The sequence below is a fragment of the Musa acuminata genome, chromosome BXJ1-6 (assembly GCF_036884655.1).
Source record: "Musa acuminata AAA Group cultivar baxijiao chromosome BXJ1-6, Cavendish_Baxijiao_AAA, whole genome shotgun sequence".
Classification (NCBI taxonomy): domain Eukaryota; kingdom Viridiplantae; phylum Streptophyta; class Magnoliopsida; order Zingiberales; family Musaceae; genus Musa; species Musa acuminata.
In genome coordinates, this window is record NC_088332.1 from 44,887,427 (window position 1) to 44,913,450 (window position 26,024).

The 26,024-nt window shown below is 39.2% G+C and overlaps 3 protein-coding genes across 6 annotated transcripts; 1 reads left to right on the forward strand and 2 right to left on the reverse strand.

Moving 5' to 3' along the window:
• Positions 1–264: 264 nt before the first annotated feature.
• Positions 265–4,751, reverse strand: LOC103990141 (APETALA2-like protein 3). The gene is made up of 11 exons (XM_009409191.3): positions 4,005–4,751; positions 3,887–3,912; positions 3,758–3,788; positions 3,558–3,645; positions 3,313–3,458; positions 2,732–2,776; positions 2,516–2,619; positions 2,272–2,405; positions 1,427–1,528; positions 668–901; positions 265–569 (listed from the first exon to the last, which is right to left on the reverse strand). Exons 1-10 carry the CDS (start codon positions 4,523–4,525, stop codon positions 668–670), a joined length of 1,431 nt encoding a protein of 476 aa, XP_009407466.2. The 5' UTR covers positions 4,526–4,751; the 3' UTR covers positions 265–569.
• Positions 4,752–6,646: 1,895 nt separating this feature from the next.
• On the forward strand, positions 6,647–18,035 carry LOC103990140 (uncharacterized). Of its 3 annotated transcripts, none has more exons than XM_065189445.1 (14): positions 6,647–6,810; positions 7,298–7,397; positions 7,596–7,726; positions 7,846–8,002; positions 8,087–8,199; positions 9,279–9,362; positions 9,445–9,493; positions 9,604–9,695; positions 11,468–11,588; positions 11,729–11,805; positions 11,871–13,462; positions 15,331–15,447; positions 15,523–16,169; positions 17,664–18,035. In XM_065189445.1, the coding sequence occupies exons 2-13, from the start codon at positions 7,305–7,307 to the stop codon at positions 16,050–16,052; spliced, it is 3,156 nt and encodes a 1,051-aa protein (XP_065045517.1). In that variant the 5' UTR covers positions 6,647–6,810; positions 7,298–7,304; the 3' UTR covers positions 16,053–16,169; positions 17,664–18,035. The 3 variants fall into 3 exon arrangements, with proteins under 3 accessions (XP_065045517.1, XP_009407464.2, XP_009407465.2); XM_009409189.3 differs by having other exon boundaries at positions 17,667–18,035; XM_009409190.3 differs by having other exon boundaries at positions 15,331–15,417; positions 17,667–18,035.
• Positions 18,036–18,583: 548 nt separating this feature from the next.
• On the reverse strand, positions 18,584–25,987 carry LOC135677288 (probable LRR receptor-like serine/threonine-protein kinase At1g67720). Of its 2 annotated transcripts, XM_065189447.1 has the most exons (16): positions 25,729–25,964; positions 25,074–25,217; positions 24,469–25,000; positions 22,358–22,863; positions 22,134–22,266; positions 21,987–22,058; positions 21,819–21,887; positions 21,668–21,739; positions 21,364–21,432; positions 20,703–20,854; positions 20,377–20,618; positions 20,082–20,208; positions 19,944–20,012; positions 19,667–19,850; positions 19,342–19,477; positions 18,584–19,180 (listed from the first exon to the last, which is right to left on the reverse strand). In XM_065189447.1, exons 3-16 carry the CDS (start codon positions 24,864–24,866, stop codon positions 18,845–18,847), a joined length of 2,565 nt encoding a protein of 854 aa, XP_065045519.1. In that variant the 5' UTR covers positions 24,867–25,000; positions 25,074–25,217; positions 25,729–25,964; the 3' UTR covers positions 18,584–18,844. The 2 variants fall into 2 exon arrangements, with proteins under 2 accessions (XP_065045519.1, XP_065045518.1); XM_065189446.1 differs by lacking the exon at positions 25,074–25,217 and having other exon boundaries at positions 25,729–25,987.
• Between the last annotated feature and the right edge of the window lie 37 nt (positions 25,988–26,024).

Sequence of the window (26,024 nt, forward strand, 5' to 3'; positions counted from 1 at the left end):
TTGTACACCGGACAAAAGAACTCTGCTTTCCATGCCACAGAAGAAAAAGAAGAAAGTAACAAAAGATGATGCCTAGTTTCGATTCTCCTCGAGAGAGGGGATTGGAATCAACATAATTGAGGGGAGGATCATTTTGATCGCAGTGATCCTAATTAAATAGCCTACCAAAATTAGTCAGACGCAGTGCGGTCCTATTATTTATTTGTCCTTTGCACAGGACTTTGGCAGACAAAGAAGTACCAAGTCATGACCCAGTAATCCTCGGAAGGGAAACCCTCGCCAGGGAAAAGTCACGTTATCTATCGTAAGTCTTACACATCACACAGCTGGAAGCCAATGACGGGGCAAGAAACTAGGAAGGAAAGAGGAGCACAGCTTTCTACGACCCCACGCCACGAGCAGCAGAACGAGGTACAGTCGTAGTGGAGAGAATAGGCATTCCTCGTAGATAAGCGAGGCAAAGTAGTGTCAGACGGCAAAAGTGAAGCCTACCCAGCGTTTAGCTTTGATTGCTATGCCCACCTTTCTCGGAGCCATGGGAGCTCCTTTTGATCCGTCGAATCCATCACCTGGCACGCAGGAGTAAACGCATCATACATACCCTATAGCTTATGCGAGAATGCAACATAACAAAGACTGCAGCGCTAGTGGTGGTGTCTGTGCGTACTCAGTTTCTGAGAAAGTAGCCGGTGCTCGCTGGAGGAGGGAATGGCAAGTGATGGGAGATTGGAGGTGGTGGCGGAGCCGGCAGCGGTGGAAGCGCAGCCACTGTTGTGGCGTTGGAGAATCCTGATGATGCTGCAGACGTGACTAATGGCAACAGAGTAGGACCATGCATGTGCCACGCCCAGCCGGGAAGGGATCGCAAACCCACCTCGGGCCTCTGCTCTTTCCCTCTTTCCTGTATCCACGCAATGCTGTCCGTTAGATCATACCAGCAAGCATGATGAAGCAATACACGAATTTTGATGAACACGACTATCAATAGGAAAAAGATGATACTAAAGTAGACCCACTAACTAATAATACAAACGCTGGAAGATGCTAAAGAACGGGCAGCAGCTAGAGACCATAAGAACAAGTGGGGCACTCCTGTAACGCTCAGGGCAGCATATGTGCCTAAAATGCCAAGGCCCTACATGTTCTCGTTATCTAATATTAACTAAAAAGTCATGAAGGTAGTAGAACAAACGTTTGACACAAAAAAAGCTGTTTTGGAGTCTACTATCTATAATAGTTGTCATGCACTAATGTTGGAATAGAATCACCACCATACCGATAAAAAGCATGGGCAAGAAGAGCTAGAGGTAATGAATTTTAAGCAATGTTTATGTTAAGAGAAGGAAAAAGAGAATCAGTAGTCATATGAACATATTCGGCGATTCTAGAGGTAAAATGGCGAGCAAAATAATTATTAGGTTTTTACCTCAATTCTGGGAAAGTAGCCTGGGTAAGCATTCCACAAATGGGGATGTTGAGGTGTCATTGCGAAACCAGGGACAACAGCCGGATGATTAGGACTGTCAGGCTGCAACAGCAACCAAAAATGAATGGCATATCAGTGTCACTGAGCATCTAAAGAATGGATGCAACACCAATTAATCATATCATTGTGGCAGCATGCCAGATTATTTCACATACATAATACACATGCATTTACGGGAACCCTCGCACATTGGACGTACAAAACCCAAGAACAAGACTAAAGTTGGAAAATAGTGCATCGATAATTGTCCTGAAGATGCTGATTCCAGAAGAAAATGAAATGAAAATAACAGTTTGTTACTTTAATGTATATTGTATATTTTATAAAATAAATTTGCTTGGACGTTATGGCTTGTGGTAGTGGTTGTTTATTTCTGCTTTCTTGGAAATTCACTTGGACATCTAGTGTACACCAAAATGATGCACGAAACATGTGGTTAAATAATAATCCTAACCGATCTTCCTTCCGTAAAAACTTTTGCACTTTACATCCACCAACATCAGCTTCTAACATACTAATCCTTTGGCATTTACTAAAGGTACTTCAATCGGACCATTGGTACCATAAGAATTTTCCTTTTGAGGGGACTTCTAAAGGACATTATCTACGAAATCTGTGAATGCAACGAAAGTATTGCTGCTATAGCAGTGAAGAGGAATCATGATGAGTTAGAAGAACATCAGTGCGAGAATAAACATTTAAAGCAACTGGCTCATCTAAGGACAATTTGTAAACTCAACAAATCAAGACATATTCAGAAATGCAGATGGTGGAAGACTATTTACCTGAGCATTTCCAGTTTCCGGAACTTCATATGAGACATGACTGAAATTGGTACCAGTAGAATTGCCATCACTCTTTGTGCTATGGAAGTTAGGCTGAGAAATCCTCAGGCTTAAATCAACATCCTCGAAGGCAGCTATCAGAACATGATATCAGCATCATGTGAAGATTACCCATAATCGACAAAATGCATAGTGAAAATAACTTGGGCCGTACAAAACCACCGAGAATGGTTACTGATGACACCTTTGTTTTCAGGCTCAGGAAGTCTCTCTCCTTCATAGAGGCTTGACTCAAAATTGGTGATTGCTACCCTTCCATTCCATCTGATAGCAGCCTTGTCATATGCCCTAAAGGTCAAAAAGTGAAGTGGAAAAGAAAAAAGGAACATTATACAGTTCATAACTCTCTGAGGTAAACGCTCATAACAGAATGTCATTATTAAGAATTGAGAAAGCAGACCTTGCGGCCTCTATTTCGCTGTCAAATAAACCAAGATAAATATACCTGCACAGAAAGAAAATTTGTGTTTAAATATAAACACCGAGTTCAATCTCATCTTTGAGAAGTAAACAAGTTTTTTAAGGGATGAGATGTCTCTTTGTTCAACCTTTGCACCTACTGCTAATTTTCTTGAGACTACAAAGAATGCAACCACTTCTATATATCTATATAGCATCATATAATTGTTTGATTGAAACTTCCGCAAACAAATTGTTTTTCTTTTTATCTACAAATATATTAAGGGCTATCAAAGAATTTCCTCTGAGAATGACAACTTTGAATATCTAACTTTCCTTCCTCATATTTCACTTTCATCCACCACATTTTTCCCATTACTTTTCCACCCTAAGAGCCATTCCATGACACATTTTACTTCTAATGCATATAAGGTCAATAACTTGCAGGTGGTTCCTCAATTTAAAATAGAAGCAAGGCCTTGAATTCAAATGCACAAACCACCTAACCGAGAGTAGATTTTATGGATATGAAACATAAGTGTATTCCAGAGCAAGAAATCAAGAAATACTACGACATCACACTTTTTGCCGAGGAACTGTCCCATGCGAGCCTCCCATCTACCACACTTGTGAAGAGTCACCCCTCTGTACTTGGAGCTTCCCCTTGCAAACCCAGTGCTTTGACGACGAAGTATATGCACAAATTCTTCCTTGGTCAGGTTTCTCATCTGAAATAATACAACATAGACATCCTCATTTAACCTTACCATGTCTTTCAAGAGAGACGGATCACATCAACACCCACATATACCGAGTTCTGGGATTACCTGGTTCAAATCCTCGTCGTAATCATTAAGATCAAAGTTGATGTCTGCATCAAGTCCCCGAAACTTGATAGCGGCACGATCATATGCTCTGCAGTTCATTTAATAAATGCAACACAATCCTTCCAAACCATGAACTACTCGAGCAGTATATATACAGGCCATCAAACATTTTTCAAGGAGGAAGGGAAAAGATATCAAACCTTGCGGCAGCATGAGCGGTGTCGAAGCCTCCTAAAGTTGCAATGCAAACAGAGCAAAAGAGTTAAACCCCAAAACATAAAGAATTAACAATCTTTCCTCCGTTTATGTGAGGAGAGATGGAACCTTACCCAGGTAGACTTGCTTTCCACAATCCCTGCGCAGAATTAGAGGTAGTAAGGAGCACAGCACATTAAACTAGAACACGATGGAAAAGAGAATAAGGATCAGGACGAAGCATCTGCTAACCAAATGTGGGACTCCCATCTCCCGGTTCTCCTGTAGAAGGTGACTCCGCGATACTGCGAACTCCGAGACCTCGGTCCTCGCCTACTCTTCTTCACCACCTCCTGCTGCTGCTGCTGCCGATGCAGCAAAACCCTCGCCTCCGCCTCTGCGGCGCAACCCACCGTCCCCTCCACGAACCCAAGATCGCCCCGGCGGGAGGTCGAGCTAGAGTTCGCGACCAACGGAGGCTGAAACGTGGACGCCACCGCCGTCGTAGGAAGCAGCGGCCACGTGACGACGCGCCGCTCCGGCAAAACACCACCCTCATCCTCACCGTCATCATCAACAACAGCCGGCTCGGTGGGGCACCTAAGGTTGTCGAAGCAGAGGGAGGCGGCGCCGCTGGTGGAGCGCAAATCCTCCTCTTCGGCGGCGGCGCTGCTCGACGCCTCAGATGAGTTGGAAGCCCATGCGGCCGACTGACCGGGATAGACGACATTAAGATCAAACTCTATCTTCGCCTCCAATCTCTCGTGCGCCATCGATGCGACGCTTCGCCGCGTCCGATTCAATACGACAAGTTGCAGTAATCAGAACGGAATCAGAAGGGAGCGAGCAGCAAACTTCCGAGGAGGAGGAGGAGATCGACGTGGGAGAGGATCCGGTCCATTTGGGGGTTGCTTCTTCTCGGATGGTGGGAGGCGGAGGAAGAGGGCCGGGATCGAGACAAAAAGAGGAGTCCTGTGGGGAGCGACGCGGACGTGGGAATCAGCCCGAGTGGCATATATCATATCACTTCCATAATATTACCGTTATTATATTCAATATAGCTCTTAATTATTTTTTATATTTCCGAATTAACAAAATGTGAATTAATCTTCATTTTTTTAATGATATATTTAAAATATATATATATAATTTTATAATTAATAATGGGATGGAGTCGTCGATATTCTGTTTCCTCTTTCCCACGTTGCATCGCATGGGCCCATGTCACGTGCGGCGGCCGCCAGGTGTCCCGTGAGCGCGCGTTTCGTAGCCTGCTCACGTTTCCGTCGTTTGATGCCAGGAATAATGCGTGATTCTATATCATAAATCAGTCGAAAAACCCTAATGGAAGACGAATCGATCTCATAAACCAATTAGGGGATTGTCGACTACCTTCTCCGGCGAAAGAGACGTGCCAAGCGAAGGAAAAGACCTTCCAGAGAAGGTCTACTCCCTACCACTGCCCTCTTCTTCGGATAGCCCTGAAAAGACTGTCCCTGACAGAAGAATGGTTTAGGCAGAGGTTCCCTTGATTGAGACGAAAAGAGAGCACTGCTTAGAAGAATCTGAATCCACATTCACTATCGGAGAATAACGTGTGATGTCGAAAGTGATCAGCTACCACCGCAGCTTTAGATGAAGCAACAATGGTGACTTCTTATTCCTTGCTACCGCACGCCGTTGGTCTTCTTCCCTAATCCTCACAAAAGTACCTTCCGCTTCGGCAATGTTTCGGTCAATGGCATGGCAATCTGGTAATCCAGGAAAGAATCCAAGACGATGAGAGTGGGGAGATTGGTTCCGCCATTGTGTCAATCGAAGAAAGTATTGATGTGGACTGCACGCACTCAGTAGTTTAATATTGTGGGGTCGATTCAATTCCATGGCGACTGGTCACAGTGGAAATGGACTGTGACATATTCCGAACCTTTCCAGCGATCTCTTACCTTTTGAATGGGGGTGATGAAGTGATCCATAACTTTTGTTCCGTCATCAGAAAAATTCCTCCTTTTTTTCTCAGATAAATTTGAAAGATACTGTTGATGTAAACAACTTTATGTCGTGTCTCGGGGCCGACACGTCTTGATTCGGGTCTGAATGACGGGGATCTTTACTCGGGGTTTCTTGGGGTTGTCGGAGTGATCGACCGCGCGGACCGGACCACGCCTGGGATCGTCGGGATGCCCTAGGGAAGGCGCCTTCTCCTTGCGTCCCTAGGAAATCGTCTTGTCTCCTTCCCTACACACAGGTCTGGTCGGAAGCTCAGCCCGACCCCTCCGACGATCAAGTTAGATGATGTGGAGGGGAGTTTGTCGTCTGTCCCCCATCGTTTGGAACTCCGGGGTATTTATAGGGAAGTTTAGTGTTACCTGATGTGTCTGTCTGCGGGGGTAGGATCGTACCTCTGATAGCGTCTGATATTGCCGTTGTCGTTGCGTGAAGAATCGAACTGTCGCAAGGCATGGGCATGCCTCGATCGTCGTTCTTCTCTGCCTCTGCCAAGTATGTTGGGTCAAACGACGACAAAGTCGTTGTCTGAGAGCGGGTGACGTCAGCGTCATCGCGTCGGCATTATTGTCTTCTTTGGGTAGAGTATCGTCCTGGTGTGTCACGTTGTCATTTATTATCCCCTAATTAATTTAATTATCCAAACATCATCAGATTAATATTTTAAATATAAAAAATATTGTACGATATCAGGAAAACTCAATCTTTGGTGTGCAGCCGTCCAATTGCGAGGAAGATAATAGACGGACAAGCGTGGACTTGGTAAGAAAAGAAGGCACTGCAGAAGCGGAGGCTCTGATCGTAATTATATGCAAACATATGGGCGGGTTGGTGTTGGTGGGGTGCATTTAATTTAAATGACGGACCCTCGAAACGCAGCGGGCCAAATTAACAGCGAAATAAAGGCAAACAAATAGATTAGAAATTGATCCAAAGAACAACGGGGAGGGGGGGTGCATTCTTGTCCTCGTTGTTTCCCCCTTCTGTCTTCCGGGAATCCGCGGCGCCTTCGAGTTCGGCGTCTCGATCCTCCCCCGCCCCCCCGAATCAGGTATATTATTTCACACAACTCTCTTGATTTCATCTGTTTTCTGCGGTTCTGTTCGTTTTCTTGAATTTTATCACCTGCGATGCTTGTATCCGATCAATCTTGAAATCTTTATTCGGATTTTTTCGGGTTCGTGTTGCTTGGGGGATGAAGTTTTTGGATTCGGATGCATCTTTAGGGTCGCTTTCTTTTTTGCGGTTGTTTTGGTTGATCGCATCGGAGAGATTTGAACTGGTCTAGGAGATTTTGCTGGATTTGTAAGTTGGATCGTTTTAATTGTAAGTTTTCTTGATTTCAGGATTTTGTTTGTTTTTTCGGAGATGGATTTGGTCGATCGATGCAAGAAAAAAAAAGGGTGTGTTTAGGATTTATAGAAGACGGGTTTGTGATTTATTTTCTTATCCGTTGGATTTGGTAATCGATCAACGGATTGCTCATTTTGATGTTTGCTTCACTATTAGTCGGCTTGAGAATTTTGTGTTCCTTGAAGCACGAGGATGAGTGACGACGGAGAAAGGACTTGCCCTCTGTGCGCGGAGGAGATGGACCTGACCGACCAGCAGCTGAAGCCTTGCAAGTGTGGGTATGAGGTACGATCCCTATTATGCAAGAACCATTCAACTTCTATTGCTTGCAAGTCCGACACTCCTTTGGAACATCAAGGAACATACTGCTTGATATGTTTTCGAAATCTATATATTATTATCCAGCCTTGTTCAAATATATGCATTATCGTTAATAAGAAGGATTGTAGGTTTGATGCCGTTTGAATTTTCTTTAATGAATAGATTTGTATCTGGTGTTGGCATCATATAATTGAAATGGCTGAGAAAGAAGACACAGAAGCTCGGTGTCCAGCATGCCGCACACCATATGACAAGGACAGAGTCCTTAAAGCGGCACCTGCCAACTCCGAGAGGTTGCCTATTGCATTATAATTATTCTTCTCGCTACATTTATCTATCAAATCTATTTATTCTTTTTTTCCCTCAAACATACTAATAGTTTACAATGAAATTTTGCTTCACCTGGGGGCAGGATAATAGCTGAGATATTTTCTGAGAAAAAGCAAAGGCCTCAAAGAGCAAAGACCAAGATATCAGCAGAAGCTATGAAGCATCTTAGCGGTGCCAGAGTGATGCAAAAGAATCTTGTATACATAACTGGGTTACCTTTTAATTTATGTGATGAAAATGTAGGTGTATTGGCATTTGTTCAACTGGGATCAGTATATATGTATACGTGGCCTCGTGATAGGTTTCTCATGTTTCTGCATCAGATTCTTGAGCGCAAGGAATACTTTGGCCAGTATGGGAAAGTTTTAAAGGTTTCAATTTCTCGTGCAGCTGGCACTTCTTCGCAGAAAACATCAACTAACAACACATTTGGCATGTAAGTCTCATCGGACTCAGTTACCATGTTGTTTACTTGGCTGGGATGTGAAGACAGATATACTGCCACCAAATTGTCTATAAATAGAGAAAATTAATTACTGTAGACATCATTAAGATGCTCTCTCTCTCTCTCTCTCTCTCTCTCTCTCTATCTATCTATCTATCTATCTATCTATCTCTCCTATACACACACAATCGTGTCATTGATGTGTTCAGACTTGAGTTTCAAGTTCTCGACCCCTGTCAAGTTTCTACTGGAATTGTGTTACTCATGTTTCTTTGTTTAGAAACCCATAATGGTTTATTGACTCATGCTCATGTTCTATGCTCCAAATGATATCAACATGCTCCTCCCAGATTCCTTCTTTGTTTCCCCTCCTTAATCTTTGATGTATATCACATTTTGATGACTAAGTTGGCCTGAAAATGATCAGTGGATATCGACAAGTTAGTATTCTCTCCTAGATAGCTATACCATGCCTTACTTCAATCAGGTGCCCTGTTTAAAATTACTTTTGGTTATTTTTTTGTATTCTTGGGATGGTTTGACTCAGGGCATCAGTCCTCACACCTAACAACCTAGGCTTTGGGTGGCCTCTTGACTGATCTTGGCTTCTTGCAAAACATTTGTCATAGTGTTTCATTTTAGGCGTCTTTTGCCTTCAAGATATGTTCTAATTATTTTTTCAGAAGAATATGTTATATACAGATCTAGGATGAGTAATCTAGGTTTGTGATAATGCAGACCAAGCAAATAGTTAATATATGAGTAATGATATTACTATTTAATTTTAATAAAATTATCAGACAATTATCAGGCTATCATTAATCTGTGTGTAGATCATAATGTTGTTTTTTTTACAAAACTTGTACAAAAATTTGGTGTTTGATCTGATATGTGTGTTGAATTGGACATGTGGCATAAGTGAAAAACAACAAACAAAGAGATATTCACTAATTTAAGAGATGCATTCATGAAATAAGAATTATCTTAGCTTTAGGTTTCCAGCATATGCTTTTCATGGTTTCTCCATCATGGACTATGTTTGACTGTTAGACATGACCCTTGTTGGACAGTTATGTTACATATGCCAAGGAGGAAGAAGCTGTTCGATGTATACAAGCTGTACACAATTATGTGTTGGAAGGTAAATCCTTGAGGTAAGTACATGAATTGAATTTCCATTTTGCAGACTTGTGCATATTATCATATAAACGTCTCTGATTTTTTGGCTTTCACCAGAGCATGCTTTGGCACCACAAAATATTGCCGTGCATGGTTAAGAAATATGGTAAGCAGATTGCTCATCCATGCTCTCCTATGTTAATAAGTACAACGTTTTGCTGTCTACTAGAATTGCACGCATTTGTTTGTTTTTATTGAGGTGTTGTGTTGATTCAGACCTGCAGCAATCCCGATTGTCTGTATTTGCATGACATAGGTAGCCACGGAGATGGTTTTACAAAAGATGAGATGATTTCAGCTTGTACAAGGTATTTTTTTTTCCACACCTTTTTGCATGCGGATGGTGATTTTTCTGATTGTTAGTATGATCAAATTTTGACACTCCATGTTATAACCAACACAATCATATTGTTGTGCTTCCATCCAGAAAATATTTGAGAAACTTGTTTAGTACTTCGAATTCTGCCTAGCCAAAAATTGTCTGGTGAACTTTGTAGGAGTTATGTATATTGTTGGGCTGTAAATGATTAATTTAGTTGTGTTTTTCCTGCAAGCAGTTTCGGGTTGAGGTTCCTGTTGCTGCCCTGATGGCAGCATTTGCCTGACACTGCCATACTAAATTAATGCATAGTGTTTATCAGAGATGCTTAGTGGGCACAAACTTGTTGTGCTATATCATTCGGAGTTTGCGACACCTTTGTGGAATCCTACCAAGGAATCAAGTATTGGTTGGACCACAATGTATTCCTTTATGGAGTACTGATAACCAAGGAATTAAAGACTAGTTGGACTGGCACATACTGATCAATGTTTACCTGTTGGCATATTGGACCATGTAGATTGGTTGGTATTTATTTATTTACTATCTTTTCGATGATATTGGACAATTTAGGTGGTCCTGCCCAGTGTACTGGTACCATACTTATCTGACGAGTATGGGTCAGCAAGAATTGGTTTATTCATGTTGGGTTCAGCCAATTCCTGCCAGTTCTGCTGTTAGTCATTTGGTTTAACATGGTAACATTGCAAATTTGTTTATCTAAGTCACAAATTGTGTAGACTCTTTTGTCTAGATTTGGGTTTGGGTACCAGAAATAACCTTTTGGATTAAAGTAATTGTTGCTGTACTAATGCAACGTGATATTTACTATAAAATATAGAAGTTAGAGTAATTATGGGCTTCCATCTTGGCATAGTATGTAGCAGCTAGTTGCAGGCACAAGGTTTCACCTTAGCCAAGGAATATTGAGCCCCAGTTATTGGTGATTGGCCAACGGTTTGTGCCTTCAAGGTTTTAAAAGTCGACGGGATCGATTTGTAGCAAGGTTCATAATTTCATGCACTGGTACTATACTGGTAGGGATCAGACCGTATACGACGGGATTAGGAACCTTGGACTGTACAACCCAGTAAATATTTACTAGTACGATTAATACCAACACCCAAACCAGACAATATCACCGGTCTAGTTCAGAATCAGTTTATTTATTTTTTATTTGTCTTGACCACAACAATCATATTTTTTTATTTTTAATTTCCCCATGCTCCTTCCTCTCACGCCATGTGCTTGTTGCCTCACCATTGCCTGCTGCTTGGCTGTCTCCGTTACTCCTTTGGACCGAAACTTGAATCCTTGTTGTCTTTTAATGCGAGAGCTTTAGGATATCGCAATCATATTTGCTTAGTGCCGGGTGCAGCATTCAGACTAAGCTGAGGTGCATCCCACATATCAGACCACACGGAGAGGTTTGTGGACTTGCACTTTATCCAATTATTCTACAAGTCCAAAACTTGTATATATTAAAAATGTTCACTTCTTAATTGTTGAGGTTGACTACTCAAAGCATATGTTCAGATATAAGCTTATTTGGGTGTCACAGGAAGGATGCACCTACATTGTTGATCAATGTACAATCATTTGCTTGAGTTAAACATTGTGCATTTCAGACTATTTTACAGCAGATGACAAGTCAACTATTCTCCATAATTTTTTGTCTTTACTTTTGGCATATTATTTTATGCCCGTATACTTGTCTTTCTTATGATTGACTTTGTTTCACTAATGGAACTTCATGAGTAGGGTTCCTCAAATTACTTCTTCCAGTTCTCAACGACGTTTTGGAACTGTTTTGCCTCCGCCAATGGATGACTTCAACAGCAGATTAGGCTTGGACAAGCATCCAGTCAAGAGGACCTGTATTGTAAGCCCATATTTTCCTGATGCAAAGGACTTCTGTGAGATAGGATCAGCCACTCTTTATAGTGATATTATGCACATCATGCTTTTATGCCTAGGTCTCATTCTCCCTCTCTATATTGACTTAATTTTTTTTTTTTTAAGAATTCCTCAATCCAGGTTAACGGTTCTTCTAATATTAGTGCCGAAATGTCCAATGCTTTACCAGCAGCTGCTTCATGGTATGTTTGTTTTTGTGCCTTATCTTGGCAATGGTCATTTTTGCTAATTCTATGATCATATGCAGGGGACTTCGTGGTTCAAATTGCCAGATTTTGGCTTCAAGTATACAATGTTCTCGAACACCTGCAATTCAAAACACACAGGCTATAAGCAATTCATCTTTGCCTTCTTTATTGACGACAAGCACAAAGCAACCTTCAGCACGGGATGATGAAATGCTTATAACATCAAGGGTACCTGAAAGCAAGGAAGATGTTCATTCCATGTCCGGGTCCTTGGAACCTTTACGACTTGTTACTCGGGCAGATTCACCGCTGACTTCATCTTTAGAGACAGTCAAGATTGTTGATTTTTCTTTGAGATCTTCATTGAATGACAATGCCATTGTAACATCAAAGCCAGTGGAACAAATAAAAATGGCAGATTTGGATGACAGGTCTAGTCCGTTAGTGTCTATAAGATCTGACTTTGACAGGCAGCAGCAAACACTTTTATCATCAACTCAGGTGGCCCCGGTCATGATTGGTACCTCTCAGGTTTCTTCAAGTTGCTTATCCGACCCTCTAGCAGTAGCACTTGAAGACAAGGAAAGAGGTAGTATTTCAAGTGGTAGTGACTCGGAGCCAAAAAATGCCACCACTATTTCTAAAAGTACGGTTAGAAAATTTGGCAATTCCAATCATGATAAAGTTATTAATGGTTCTGCTATTGTCAATGATGATATGCAGAGCTTTCGCTTAGGATTTTCTTCAGTTAATATAGATGCCCATTCTGTGGAAAATCAGTTAAATATTGACCAGCATCAAACCTCAGTCTCTGATCTCTGTTCAACTGAGATGCTCAGGAGTCGAGATTTAAATTTGGCCTCTGTTACATCGAGCATGATTAAATCAATGGATTTGAATTCTGAACCCCTAAAGCAACAATCGATCTCTATAATGGATATGATGAAGGATCCTGTGAAATTGCAGCACACACAGTTTTCACCTTGTGGAGGTCACCCACAAAACAGTACAAGTCAGTCAAATTCTGCTCCCTGGAGTATTGGACTTCGAAATAAACAACCCCCATTTACTGATGGTTCTTGGGACATGGATAGAAAAATTGAGGTGGCTATGTGTTCCATAGGAGACGACGAATCTGTAATACATGATGGACACAGCGAATATGTTATAAACTCAAATTCTTCAAGCGGTAATGGTTCAGAGTGTCCTGGGTTCAACTGCATGGAAGAAAAGATGATACCAGTAGATATGATTGATATAATTAGTAGTAACAATGATGCTTGTGTAGATAAAAAGCAAGAGAGCAGCATCATTTCAGATTTATTGTCACTAGATTTTGATCCATGGGATGACTCATTATCCTCAGCTAACAATTTGGCTAGGCTGCGTGGTGAAATTGAAGAAAACAATTGTTTAAAATTATCAAGTTCATGGAAATCCCTAAACAGTGACCAGTCTAGATTTTCTTTTGCGAGACCAGAAAGTCAAGCAATCCTTTTAGAACCTGCTAGAGAAATTAGTGATGCTCAGAGACTTCAGTCCTCATCACGAGTTTCATATAAAGATGGTTTCCAGAATCGAGTTCAATCCAATGATTTTGAGGATGTTGATCTTTTCATCGGTAGCAACACTTTGTCTGATAGGACTACTGGTAAGTATTTCTTGTTTCTAGTCTCTATAGCTATATCTTTCAGTATATGACACAATAATATGTACTTATTGTGAAAATTATTGTATTAAAGTTTCTTTGATTCAGCAATTTTCATTCCTTCAGTATCTTTTTTAGATTACATCATGGTTGTTGTTTCTTGACATTTGGTGTAAATTCTCTTTGGCTATTAGGATTACTTTATTTTTCTTTGTTCTTTCTAGTATTTGTTCAACTACAATCTGTTGATATCATTTAAACAAGTGATTAGAATATTTTTTACTTAACCTTTTCTCTTATAATCTAAAATGTGCCTCTTGTGCCCCTCCCTCCTCCCTTTTGTAAGGAAAGTTCTATGGAAGTAATTACATCACAGTTGGTGAGAATCTTGCTGTTTCGTTTCTATTCATCATGCATTATGGCCATGATTTGCTAACTTTAATTGGATACCCTTTCTATTCATTGCCTCAATCATTTCATGATGTATGCATCTCGGGTCAAAAGAGAATACAAGCGTGACAGAGGCTGCTGGTTTGAACGTACCAGCTACTTATGCTCAAGGATAACTAAAGGTTTTTGGCCCACATGTGAAAATTCATAATGTAACACACATTCACTTATTACACCAATAGAATGTCCTGTCCTATGCACGAGCTAGAGAACTCTAGTATATCTTGAAACAACATGCTGAAATGGCTTTTTTGCACCTTTCTGATCTTCTGAATGGTTTGTAGTACCTTGCTGCAGCTAAAATTCGGTGCTTATTTTTGGTCTCAGCACCATAGTGGGTGGATCCATATTCTAATATATAGTTGTGAGCATTGAATGGGTACTAAAAATTGGCTGTGTTTTGTGTTAGGAGTATACTTGTTGAGTGTTATTCATATTCTTGTCATGCAATGTTCATAATGTTTTTGGAGAAATAGTGCTACCCATTAACAGTTAAAAGTGAATGGGAGAAGAAAATTGAGGATAAATCTGTTTCCAAAGTAGGGCTGTGTAATTGAACTGATAAACTTGATCAATCCAACTGAACTTATGCACTTAGATTTTGTGCAGGTTTTCATATTGAGTGTTTCGGTTGAAAGGATGGAGAAGGAACAACTTCCAGTTTGCATGGTCTGGGTTTAAGAAATCACTATTAACCAAAGTGAACTGATTGCATATAGTCATATGTGTAATCAACTGTGGTAATATAAAATTCATGCTCATAAATAGGGTATAACACCTAGTATATATAAGAAATATAGATGCAATGCACCTTTTCCTTAGGAATTTGATACTTTAAACTGTAATACATATCTTTAGAATATCACCTGTTTTCGAAACTGAATAAGAAACCAAACTGAATGAAACAATTCAGTTTCAGTTTGGCTTGGTTTGTTCCCCTCTAGTTTAGAGAAGCTTAAATTAAAAAGGAATTATAGGAAAGGAGAACTACTAAAGAATTACTAAAATGGCCTATCTATTATTAGCTGTTTAGAACTCAAACGGATCCATGTCCAATGTCAAAAGTTGTTGGTTGGAAAAATGCAGATCAAAATAAACATGACAGATATTTGTTCTCATACACACGTGAGATTCTAGCCAATCAACTTTCAGCTCTACTTGGATCTAAGCTTTTAAATTGGCCCTACTTGTATCTTAGTTTAGATCTGAACTAGTGGAGCTTTACCTTTAAATTAGCCCTACCCGTCTAAACTTATTGTCCAATTATTATGTTTTTTCTGCCTTTGAAGTCTACTAGTTCACTGATTTTCTGTTTCTATATGGCATAAAATTTACTGAATATTAAGGTTTTTGCATGCACATTCTATGTTTCCAGTTATTTCAGTTAAAATATATATTTTAAATCCTATACTTGTTGGAAGGTGTTTCAAGGGCCAAGATAACAGCTCCACCTGGATTCTTGGCTCCAACCATATCGTCGCCTCCGGGGTTTTCTTGTCCAGACAGAGGTAACCAGGAACATGACATGACCTACTTAGGTTTGTACACTTTGTGATGCTTGTTTTGAAAACTTTTCACCCTTCTAGAAAATCATATGTTTGGCTGTTTTTTAGGTGGAAATCATTATCAATCACATTTAGCTGGAAGTTCAGGTGACGTGGAGTTCATTGATCCAGCGATATTGGCTATTGGTAAGGGACGGATACATCTTGAACCAAATAATTCAACATTGGGGTTGAAATATTCATTTCCTGCACAGTTTAGCACCCCCAATAATGATCCAAGGCTTCATTTATTGGCTCAGCAATCAGTTTCTTCTCCTCAGAACCTGGGAATACCAGATCATATGGGAGAAAGATTCTTACAGTTGAATGATGCATACATTGCATCTCAACTTTTGGCACAAAGCCATGCTGGTATTTCTCCAATTATGCAGTTGTCATTCCAGCATTTGAGAAATCCACTCTTTTCAAATAGCCAGTGGGATGCCTGGAAGAGTGTATGCCCTGGCAATAATATAGGCATGAGTGAGAAATTCAGGAATGGGAGATTTGGACTTAATGACTATTACACAAGCACTGACGAAAATAAGTTCCACATACCAAGTGCAGGTAATCTGTATAACCAGGCATTTGGAATGTAACGCTGATCTGTTGCTGTGCTGCTCTGACCTTGTTATTGTGAAAGTGGATATCTGACAATGGATGACAGTCAGTTTTTCAATCTGAAAGCTTAATATTTGGACAATTTCCATCGACAGGTATGCACATTTTTACAATCTGTATGGATTAACTGTGGGGAATGCTATATGGTGAAGGTGCTTTAATAACATATCTATAAACCTGAAATGTTGTTAATGTCAGCCATGTTGTGCTGTTTCAGTTCGAGAGATCTCTCAACTGCATAGAATCTTTGGAATCTCTATGATGCACTTCTTAACTATAAGGACCTTCCTTAAAATGCATGCTAGTTTGATGGTCAAATAGCTCCTTTTAAAGAGAAAGACATTTGGCATGAAGTTGCATGTCGCCATCTTGCTTTTATCTTCTTGTGTTAAGATTTGTCTAGCTGTTTTTTGTTTCAGTGGTGTATTGGTTGACGTTAGCAAGAACTAACTTGTCTATAAGGTGTCATTGAATATAATAACGCACAGTCGCAAACTACTTATTTTTTAAGACGAGATGCTGAGCATGTCTACAGTATTAAGAAGCATAAATATTATGAGGTTGGCCAAGTGTAGCAATGTAGAAATGATTTCATAATTGGTTGAGAGTTTAGTACACCAAATTGTTCATTTTTCAGCCTAGTGTGCAGGGATTGCACAATTATTTTCACAAAGAAACTGATTTCTACTCCATTCAACTTGCATTAGAGAATAAGATCAAGATCTATTTTGCTGGAGATTTATTTTTTGACATTCATTTTACTTTTGAAACTTCACATGGATTTATGCCTCAACAGAGGCGACATATGTACTCATATCAAGTGGACAGCAAAGCTTGTAAGTATATCTTGGCCCCTATCTACTAGATATATACCAGTAAAGGGTTCATCAATTTAAGGACATTTGTTAAAAATCTCACCAAGGACATGAACACGGAGATAGCTGTCCATATGGCAAACAATATTGATTTTTTCGTTTTTTCTTTTTTTTGCATAGTGTAAAGTGGAGAAGGCGGGATTTGAGTCTAGGACTTTGCGATTATTGGAGTTATTATTATGTTCCCATTTCACAATTTTATTTTACTTCATTATTATCGTTCTGCTTTCTAGGATTGGCTAAAATTGTTACGTTAGAGTTTCCTTACTTCATATCTGCAGAATTAAAAAGTGTAGTCCAATGCAAATGGTAAGTTGGGAATTTGATTTTTAATATATATCACTAATGATATCTGCAGTGGATCTGTCACAGGATTTAAACTAACACTAAAGCGCGTGTATATATCTATATTTATACACCAATGAACTCTTTGCGTTTGAACTAGTGTGTAGAAACAGAGCTACACTGCATGTTTATGGTTGTGAACCTCATTTAAATGGTTGAATTTTTTTTGTATTACTATTTTTTTTTCTGCTTGCTGTCTGTTGTTATCTAATTTATGTGAAGCATTGATCTCTTCTTTTTATAATGGTTAACCATGACACTATAATGTTTATGTTGATTTTGTTTCTGATTAGCTGATAGGTGTGTTTTGGTTATCTTGTATTGTTTGCTATTTTTAGCAGTAAAGTAATGTCTATGATATATTCCAAGCAGGAACGCATCAGTTACTGCAGCTTGATTCTTGTGACTAGTTTCTTGAGCGATGAGGCATTAGCGAAGGGCTGTCATCTTGATGTGTTTTGTTGTGTTTGCTCTGCCTCAGTGGAGGTGTGTCTTGTTGTATTTGCTCAGACGTCGAGGATACTGCTGCATATGTATGGGGTTGTTTTGAAGTTTCTGACTCTACCTTGAAGATCTTCATGTAAATACATGTATTTTGTTTTTGTTGGCCCATATGATTTATTGGCCAAAGTAATTGTATAGCTGAGAAGAGTGATTCTCACATTGCGGTATCTTGGTGCTACTGTTTGATCATTTGCATAAATCTGTGCTTTGTCTACACATGGTAAGACCCTTGAATCACATGGGAATTTTCGTTGTGGATTCGACTTTTCTCCATTATGACGCAAGAGGGTGGGAGAGCCACCTTTCCTGAGGTCATCCAGGAATCAGTTGTAGGTGGGATATATTCTGAAGCGTGATGATGCTGATTGGAGAAGCAGAACACCCATCTCCAAGTCGAACCAAACAGGTTTTCAGAGATCGGGTTCGTTGTTGGTAACGTGGAAGTGAAGGAAAGGTAATGAGAATTGTTGGCTTTGATGTCCGTGTTTGGATTTTATTCTTGACCTTTAGATTGGGATAATCTTATTTTCATTTTGATCACAGAGTGAAACCAGATATCTCTTTAGATTTAATAATCTAATTTTCAATCGATTTTTTCAGGGATTATTTTGTTAGATGCAAAAATCATTCTTCGAAGATTATTGCTGCTGCTGTGATGATTCGATGATTAACAGGTTGTGATCATATCAATGGACTCACATGGTTTTTTCATCTTACTAGTGATCAGTGTTCGCATCAATAGTCTCTTTTTGTTTGCAACTCAGCACTTGAGCAACATATAACTCTTCTTCCTGAACTCAAACCGTTCTTATATCATATATAGAGCTTGCTTGTTTTCTATCAGTCAACAGGAAACAGCAGCTGTTGGCACTGAAGCCAGTCAACAGTGTCTAATGCTGAAATGGCTACAAGGTTTTAAGCTGCTGTAGTTTTCGGGAAAATAACCAGAAATTGACATGTTTACACAAGTGTATATCCATTTCCAGCTTCCTCTTGTCAATGTTCTTTCTTGTGTGGTAGTATATAATGTCCGAAGTGTTCAACAGTTACCGGAGCCCTGGTCCCAGAAAGAACTCTGGGAAAGTTACATTCTGCTCTGGAGTAGCCAACTCCCCGGCATTCGAGTTCATAGAATGATCCGTAGAGTTCTTCGACTGTGGCCCCATGGTGTGATCTCCACCCAGCCTTGACCCTCGTTCTACTTCTATGGCCCCCTGGATCTCCTTGAGAACCTCCGTTATTGATGGTCTTTGTGATCCATGAGGTTTGACACACATGATGGAGATCTCTGCAATTTTCCACACAGACTGCACGTTGTAATCATCCCGCAATGAGGGATCGATGATGGCCTCGATGTTACCACTCTCCACGTGTGACTTTGCCTGCCATACGATATAGTTCGATGTGTCAGAGATTGGCACATAGTAGCCGCCTAGCTGTAAGAACATGGAGAACGATCCATGCCTTGACAACTGATATCGGCGATAAAAGAAGAAAAAACACAAGAAAAACTGAGCTCAGTTATAATATGATAGTGACTGACCCATGCAACAATGTTACGGCAGTTCAGGCCAAAACTTTCACTGGAAATTGGCTCTTGCCCTGAGATCAGCTCAAGAAGAATTACACCAAAACTGTAAACATCGCTCTTCTCTGTTAGTTGCTGTGAGGTATAGTACCTGCATGTGTCTACCGTTAGTGAGTTGGAGTTCTTTCACAGCTAAGCATTGTTAAAAGTATCGTATCATACGATAAAGGAGCACAAATAATAGTTTTCAAGTAAAATAAAACTTGAAAACCAGGTTCGCAAAGAGATTTAAATTATTTTCGGATTGAAATTACTTAGTGAAGAAAAATCAAAGGCTTACTCAGGGTCAAGGTATCCCACTGTTCCTCGAACTATGCTTGAGATATGGGAACCATCTACTGCAGGTTTGGAGAGACCGAAATCTGCAACCTTTGCTCTCATGTGCTTGTCAAGCAGAATGTTGCTGCTCTTGAGATCTCTATGTATAATGGTCGGAAAGCAGCCTGTATGGAGGTACTCGATTCCTGATTTGTTTTCAGTCGAAGGGGTCTTTTAGATTCAACGTAATGTGATTGCAGTTTTAAAATGCAAAAAATATTCTTAATTGGGTTTATAACCTTTTGCAGCATCTTCTGCTATTTCTAAGCGATTGATCCAACCGAGATTCCGTTCATGAGCCAAAGGTCCTGCAAAAATTGCACATGAACTTTTGTATCGTAAAAGCATTTATTCTGAAACAAACAGGGCGGACATACCACGAAGATGCTCCTTCAGAGTTCCATTTTGCATAAATTCATAGACAAGAATGTTTCTTCCATCCTGTTGACTGTACCCAAGAAAAGTTACCAGGTTCCTGTGATGAATTCTAGAAAGCAATGTGACCTGAAAGAACATTGTAGTAACTACAAATAAGAATATTAACAAAAAAGTATATTCTGTATCGTATAGGCATGTTTTGCAAAGAACTCATTAACCATCTACATTGAAAATTCAAAAAGTATTTTTCTTGACAATAGCGATGTATATTTGACAGTCAGTATAAAGAGGTACCTCATTTAAAAACTCCCGGATTCCCTGGTAGGAGTCATTAGTAAGAACTTTGACTGCGATTTCTTTTCCATCTACCATTTTTCCATAATAAACTATTCCAAATCCTCCAGAACCAATTCGTCTTTCAAATTTGCCAGTGGCATCTTCAATTTCAGACAATGTATATTGATGGGCTGTTTCTGCAGAAACTTCACTGAAGAAAGTACCCAACTTCTGAGCAGGTTGGACATTTGGCACATCATCTGAAAAGAAAAAAGATTTGTAGATTGTGAATGTGATCCTCTTAATCCTGATGATATAATAAAGCAAAGGTTTTCCACATGTACCTTTCGGAAGATTTTTCCTTGTTTTGCGCAAAAACAAGCAGCATATTATAATACTCAGAAGGAACAAACAAGCTCCCAGTACAGAAAAAACAATAATTATGACATGATACAAGTCTTTGCTTTCCTTGTGGAGGCCTTTGTTTCCGGAGTAGCTAAATCAGGACAAAACAAAGAACAGAAATCAGTTCAAAATTTATCTAATGTGAGCATTTTGCACAAGAAGTTTGAAAAACTATATCAATTATCAAACAAGGCAAAAATGAGAAAAAAAAAAAGATGGACTTCCTGTTGCTTGTGCTTCAGAGTTCTTAGTGCAATGTTCTAGCATAAGTTAAAAGTATCAGGCATGGCACTGGTCAATCCAGCAGTGGTCAACCCACTATATATATACATACACATGTACATACATACATATACATACATACATATACATATACATATACATATATATATACACACACACACACACACACATATATATATATATATATATATATATATATATGTAATCATGGAAATAAAATAATTTTCTTTGCAGTTTTGTCAATATGTTGCCTTATTATGCCTAAGTGCAGATTCATCACCTAATTTCTAGTCCATGTTTTGGAAATAAACTACAATACTTGCACTGGATATCTCATGTAATGGAAGCTATACCCACTTGAGGATGATGTTTTTATTGAGAAGCCCCTTTGGTATTACTCCAATCAGATGATTATTCTGCACATACCTGCAATGAATATTCATAAAGCTCTGAAAATTTTTAAAATGAATAATATCACTTAAATAAAAAGGGATGAGATAGAGATAAGCTCTACAGAAGTAGATGGAGAACTGTATGGTTATGGTGGAACTCCTACAATAACTAAACTTCTAATAATATGAAAATGCATATAATGATAAAAATTGCATCCACAGCCCCAAGCCACCTAAATCGTAACTTTAACTCGAATTGTAGAACTTACAGTTCCTTTAGACTTGGTAGGTTTGCTAGATAAGAAGGCAGTGAACCAGTTAATTCATTGTTCTCGAGGTGGCTGCATGAAATAAAAAAAGCATTTTGTCAAATTCATGTGAAATCTAAAGTGCAAAATGTACAAGGCATTATCCCTTTACATCTTATTCAGATTTACACTTCGACTAAAATCAGGTATTAGTCCAGTAAGTGAATTCCCATCAAGATGTCTGCAGTAAAAAGAAATTATTCAATATAATATAAAGTAGTTTAAGCCAAACAGACAATCCACAATGATCATCTGAGAAAATTTATCCACTAAATCTTACATTTCAACCAAGCCTGCTAACTTCGACAATTCTGTTGGAATATCTCCTGTCAAGTTCTTTCCAGACAAGAAACTGCAAAAAAGGTACATCTTTACAATCTTCAACAGTTTGGAATACAAGATATGAAAGGAAAATTGATTTTAATACATGGAAATTATCCTCGGTTGTGGATCTGTACTACACTGCACCCAAGACCATGATGCTGGTAGACATGGATCACCACCTTCTTGTGCCCAATCAGACAGCGGGTAGTGTGAAACCAAACTGGCCATGACAATTGCTGCAACTCATTAAACAAATACATCATAAACTCATAATTATATTTTTATGTAAGTTACAATCTATCCAAATAGATGAGTAGGAGAGATTACCATCTTGAGATCCATAATTTATCTGCAGGTACACATAGATCTCCAGCGCATTCAAGATTGGCCCTCTGGATGAATCATTTGTTTTCTTAAACCCAAAGGAAAAGACAAACGGAAGGGAAACATTGGTGTACCCAGGTTCGTAGAGCCGATACTTCCCTTGAGCATTCTCTTGAACATTGACAGTGGGTTTACTATATGCTGGCATGCCTGGGACTACTAGCTTAAATTTTCTGGTCTCATTTGGACTGAGTTCTTCAATTTCTGCAAAATATGAAAATGCCCAACCATATCCTGGAAAACCATCTAAGTCAAGACGGTAAGTCAAGGATCCATTTTGACCCACCACAGCTGTCTGCATCACTTTTTCAGGCGGCATTTCAAAAGTACTAACGTCTATCGGCATTGTAGTTGATACTCTTTCAGTTCCAGGAGCAACATCGACAAGGTAATTTGCTCTCCTTTTAGCATCTGATTCCCATATTCTATCAAATGGGTCATCGGGAAACCTATAATGATAAAAGTTTCACTAAACAAGGTTTAGAAGGCAAGTCTGCTTTTCCAGATTTTGAAGACAAAAATATATGGAACATCAGGTTTTGCAAACAAAAATGCACGTATAGAAAAGGGAATTCAGCAGAAAAGGAGTATATATATGTATATACATATATATACATACTTATATACACAAATATTTGAATTTTCTCCTCTTTACTCTACTGTGGCAAATGTTCACACTTTCAGATTTTACATGAAATGTATATAAGCTTTACCTAAATGGTATGCCAGACCTTACATTTCTTGTTTCTGATTATATAGGCTCAACATATATCATGAGAATTCATAATACAATAGTGCTAGGTGATTTTGGTGTCTTAACATATTTAATTGGTCAAGCAATTTTTATGCTATCTTTTTGTCATACAAAAGAGCAAAATCTATGAATTAAAGTGGTTTTGAAGGAAATCTCCTAATTTGGTTGCTATCTAAAGTGGAAAAAGTTGGGCATGGACAGAAATGGGTTCACAGGAGTATTAGAAGTATGTCAATATCACATTGCTTTAAAGGCATTGGATTGGCTTCAAATGATCTCAACAAAAAGTATTAGTTCCAATTAACAAAAGGCAAAAGCCGGACAAGAACCAGCTATGTTCTGGTTAGCCACCAATTGAAAATGATTTTTGAATTGGTTTTGGCTTGAACATAGCTGAAGCTGATTGGAAACTGACTAAAGCTGAAATCAATGGAAATACATTACTTCTGGCAGTCATTGGATATAGTTAAGTTTGATAGAACCTCAAAGGTTCTCTTGACCCATACCCTGAAAAGACCATCGCTGCCATGGTCTCCATAAGGCCAACTGTTCAACCTACCCTTGCAGAACATCATAAGAAAATCAGTGAGACGATAAAATTCACAGGTCTCCCAAGATGTCATCACCAAAGTAATGGAATGTTTAGAATATGTGTCGCGTAATGCCATAAAAAGACCAAAATCATTGATAGCCTACAAACCTTTAGTGTCCTATTGCTTCTTGTATGCTTCTCTGCAAGTACACTTGTATATTCTTGTTCAGAAAGTTAAGTTGAATTGCCAACCCATTTAGCGGCACAACCTAAACTAGTAAATACACTCCACCTTCTCCTTGTATATGGACTAACTAATGATAACTAAATGCACTCGATAGACTGAATACAAAATAATGTGGAAATTTTAAATTTAAAACCAATATTGTCCTTTATTGAGTTATTTACCATCTTAGAATCCAACTCTACCCATTCTTGAAGTGAACAACACTCAGCATTTGAGGATGTACCCACAGTGTAAGGCCTTCAAAAGCTTGATGATATTGATACGCAAGTCAAGAAATGCATGACTAGCATAGAAGATATCTTCTTGAGCTTTCAGGTCGATTCATTTATTTAACAATCATTTTTTTATATATTTATATGGGGCATTGTTGTGTGTGAATAAACCACTACGAAATTAGGTTGCGGTACTATATCTGATCCTGCATCCAACTAGAAAATAAATATGAACATATCACAAAATAGAATCATTGCCTTAGGACTTATGAACAAATCACTAACAAAAAGAAACATATGTTCTAGTACCTTACTGAATCGGTACTCTCTGCGCCAAAATTTATTCTCGCCGACAGTTTGAGAAAGAATTGAGTTTCGTATATTGTATAATATAGTGAGCCATTAAATTGACGAAGTTCGAGTGTGGAGATAAATGGTTGCCCAGTACTAGCATTAGATAAGCAAACACTAACTGTGGGAGAAGAGGTCAATAAAACCAGCTCTTGAACTTCTATGGTTGCTGCATCTGATATCACAATGGTGGACCAATACGTTGCCCCAAGAAAGATATCGAACTTTGGGTAAACATTACTTCTATCAAAGTTCCCATACAAGAAAGTTGCTCTTACTAGGTAGCGGGTCCTCGACTTCACACTCAATGTATAACAGTACTTACTGCTATCTGCCGGAAAATATCGCACTTTCATATATTGCTTCCGGCTCTCACCAGGGATGGATATGCTGGCAGTTTGTCCATGTATAATGTTACTATCCGGAGTCCACTCAAGTCCAATATCATCTGTATATTCATCTGTACCCCCACAGTCCAAACTTATAAAACCTGCATCAGAAAAATTAGGTAAGTAGGAAAGATTAATCTTCACATCTAAAACCATAAGCAAATTGTTTCTTACAGGGACAACAATTTTAATGAGACAATAAGTTTTGTAGGATGAACTGCAAGAGAAGTTATCCGTCGTGTTTGGCCCTTCTTAGAACATCATCTTGGCAAGCAATAACAAGCTAGAGCATGCAGAAACCTATGCTATCTCTTCGTTCTGGCCCTTACAATCAACATAGATAACAACAGACTTAGATGACAAAAAAAAATTGTTATTCACATAAGCAAATCAAAATCCCTTAATTGCACATTCAAATTTCTTTGCTCTGGTTTAGTACAATCAACATGATCTTGATAGTTGAGATCAATAGTAAGATAAAAATTCTTTTTTTTTTCCCAACATCTAATCTGCAAATCTCACCAGTATCTTTTAAGATACATAAAGTTCACAATACCCTATCTTATGCAAATTAAAATAGCGTGCCTAATGCATCAAGACCAAAAGTTCTAACCTTTTATGAGAGAGAAAATATTAAGGTGGAAAACAACAAATCTTTCACTTAAATCAGAAGCGCATGGAGCTGTTTTGCGCACATATTTACACACAATCATAAGGATCTCTTTTCATCCGTCCATAAAGGAGATCACAAACAAAAGAGCACAGAAGTAAGAAATCATCACCGACGGGCTCACCAAGACCTAAACAGAGACGAGCACCAAGAAGTTACCAGGCATCTGAGCCGCCGACGATGAGAGGAAGAGGACGAGAAGGAAGACGACGAGGAGAAGTGGCGCGGCCATCTCTGCTCCCGAGCGGAAGAGAGTGACGAACTCACCCTCAGCCTTTCTATATGCATGCTTTTCGGGAGTGGAAGAGGAGGCGAGTGGTGGCAATTATGGCTATCTCTCCACCATCATCATCGCTTTCGAACCTGTGCGTGGCAGAGGGCTGAGGCTTTGGCGCATTCGAGTGGCCAGTGGGGCGGAAAGGGAAAGGTGGTGTGAAGCGTTGACGGTGGAAGGA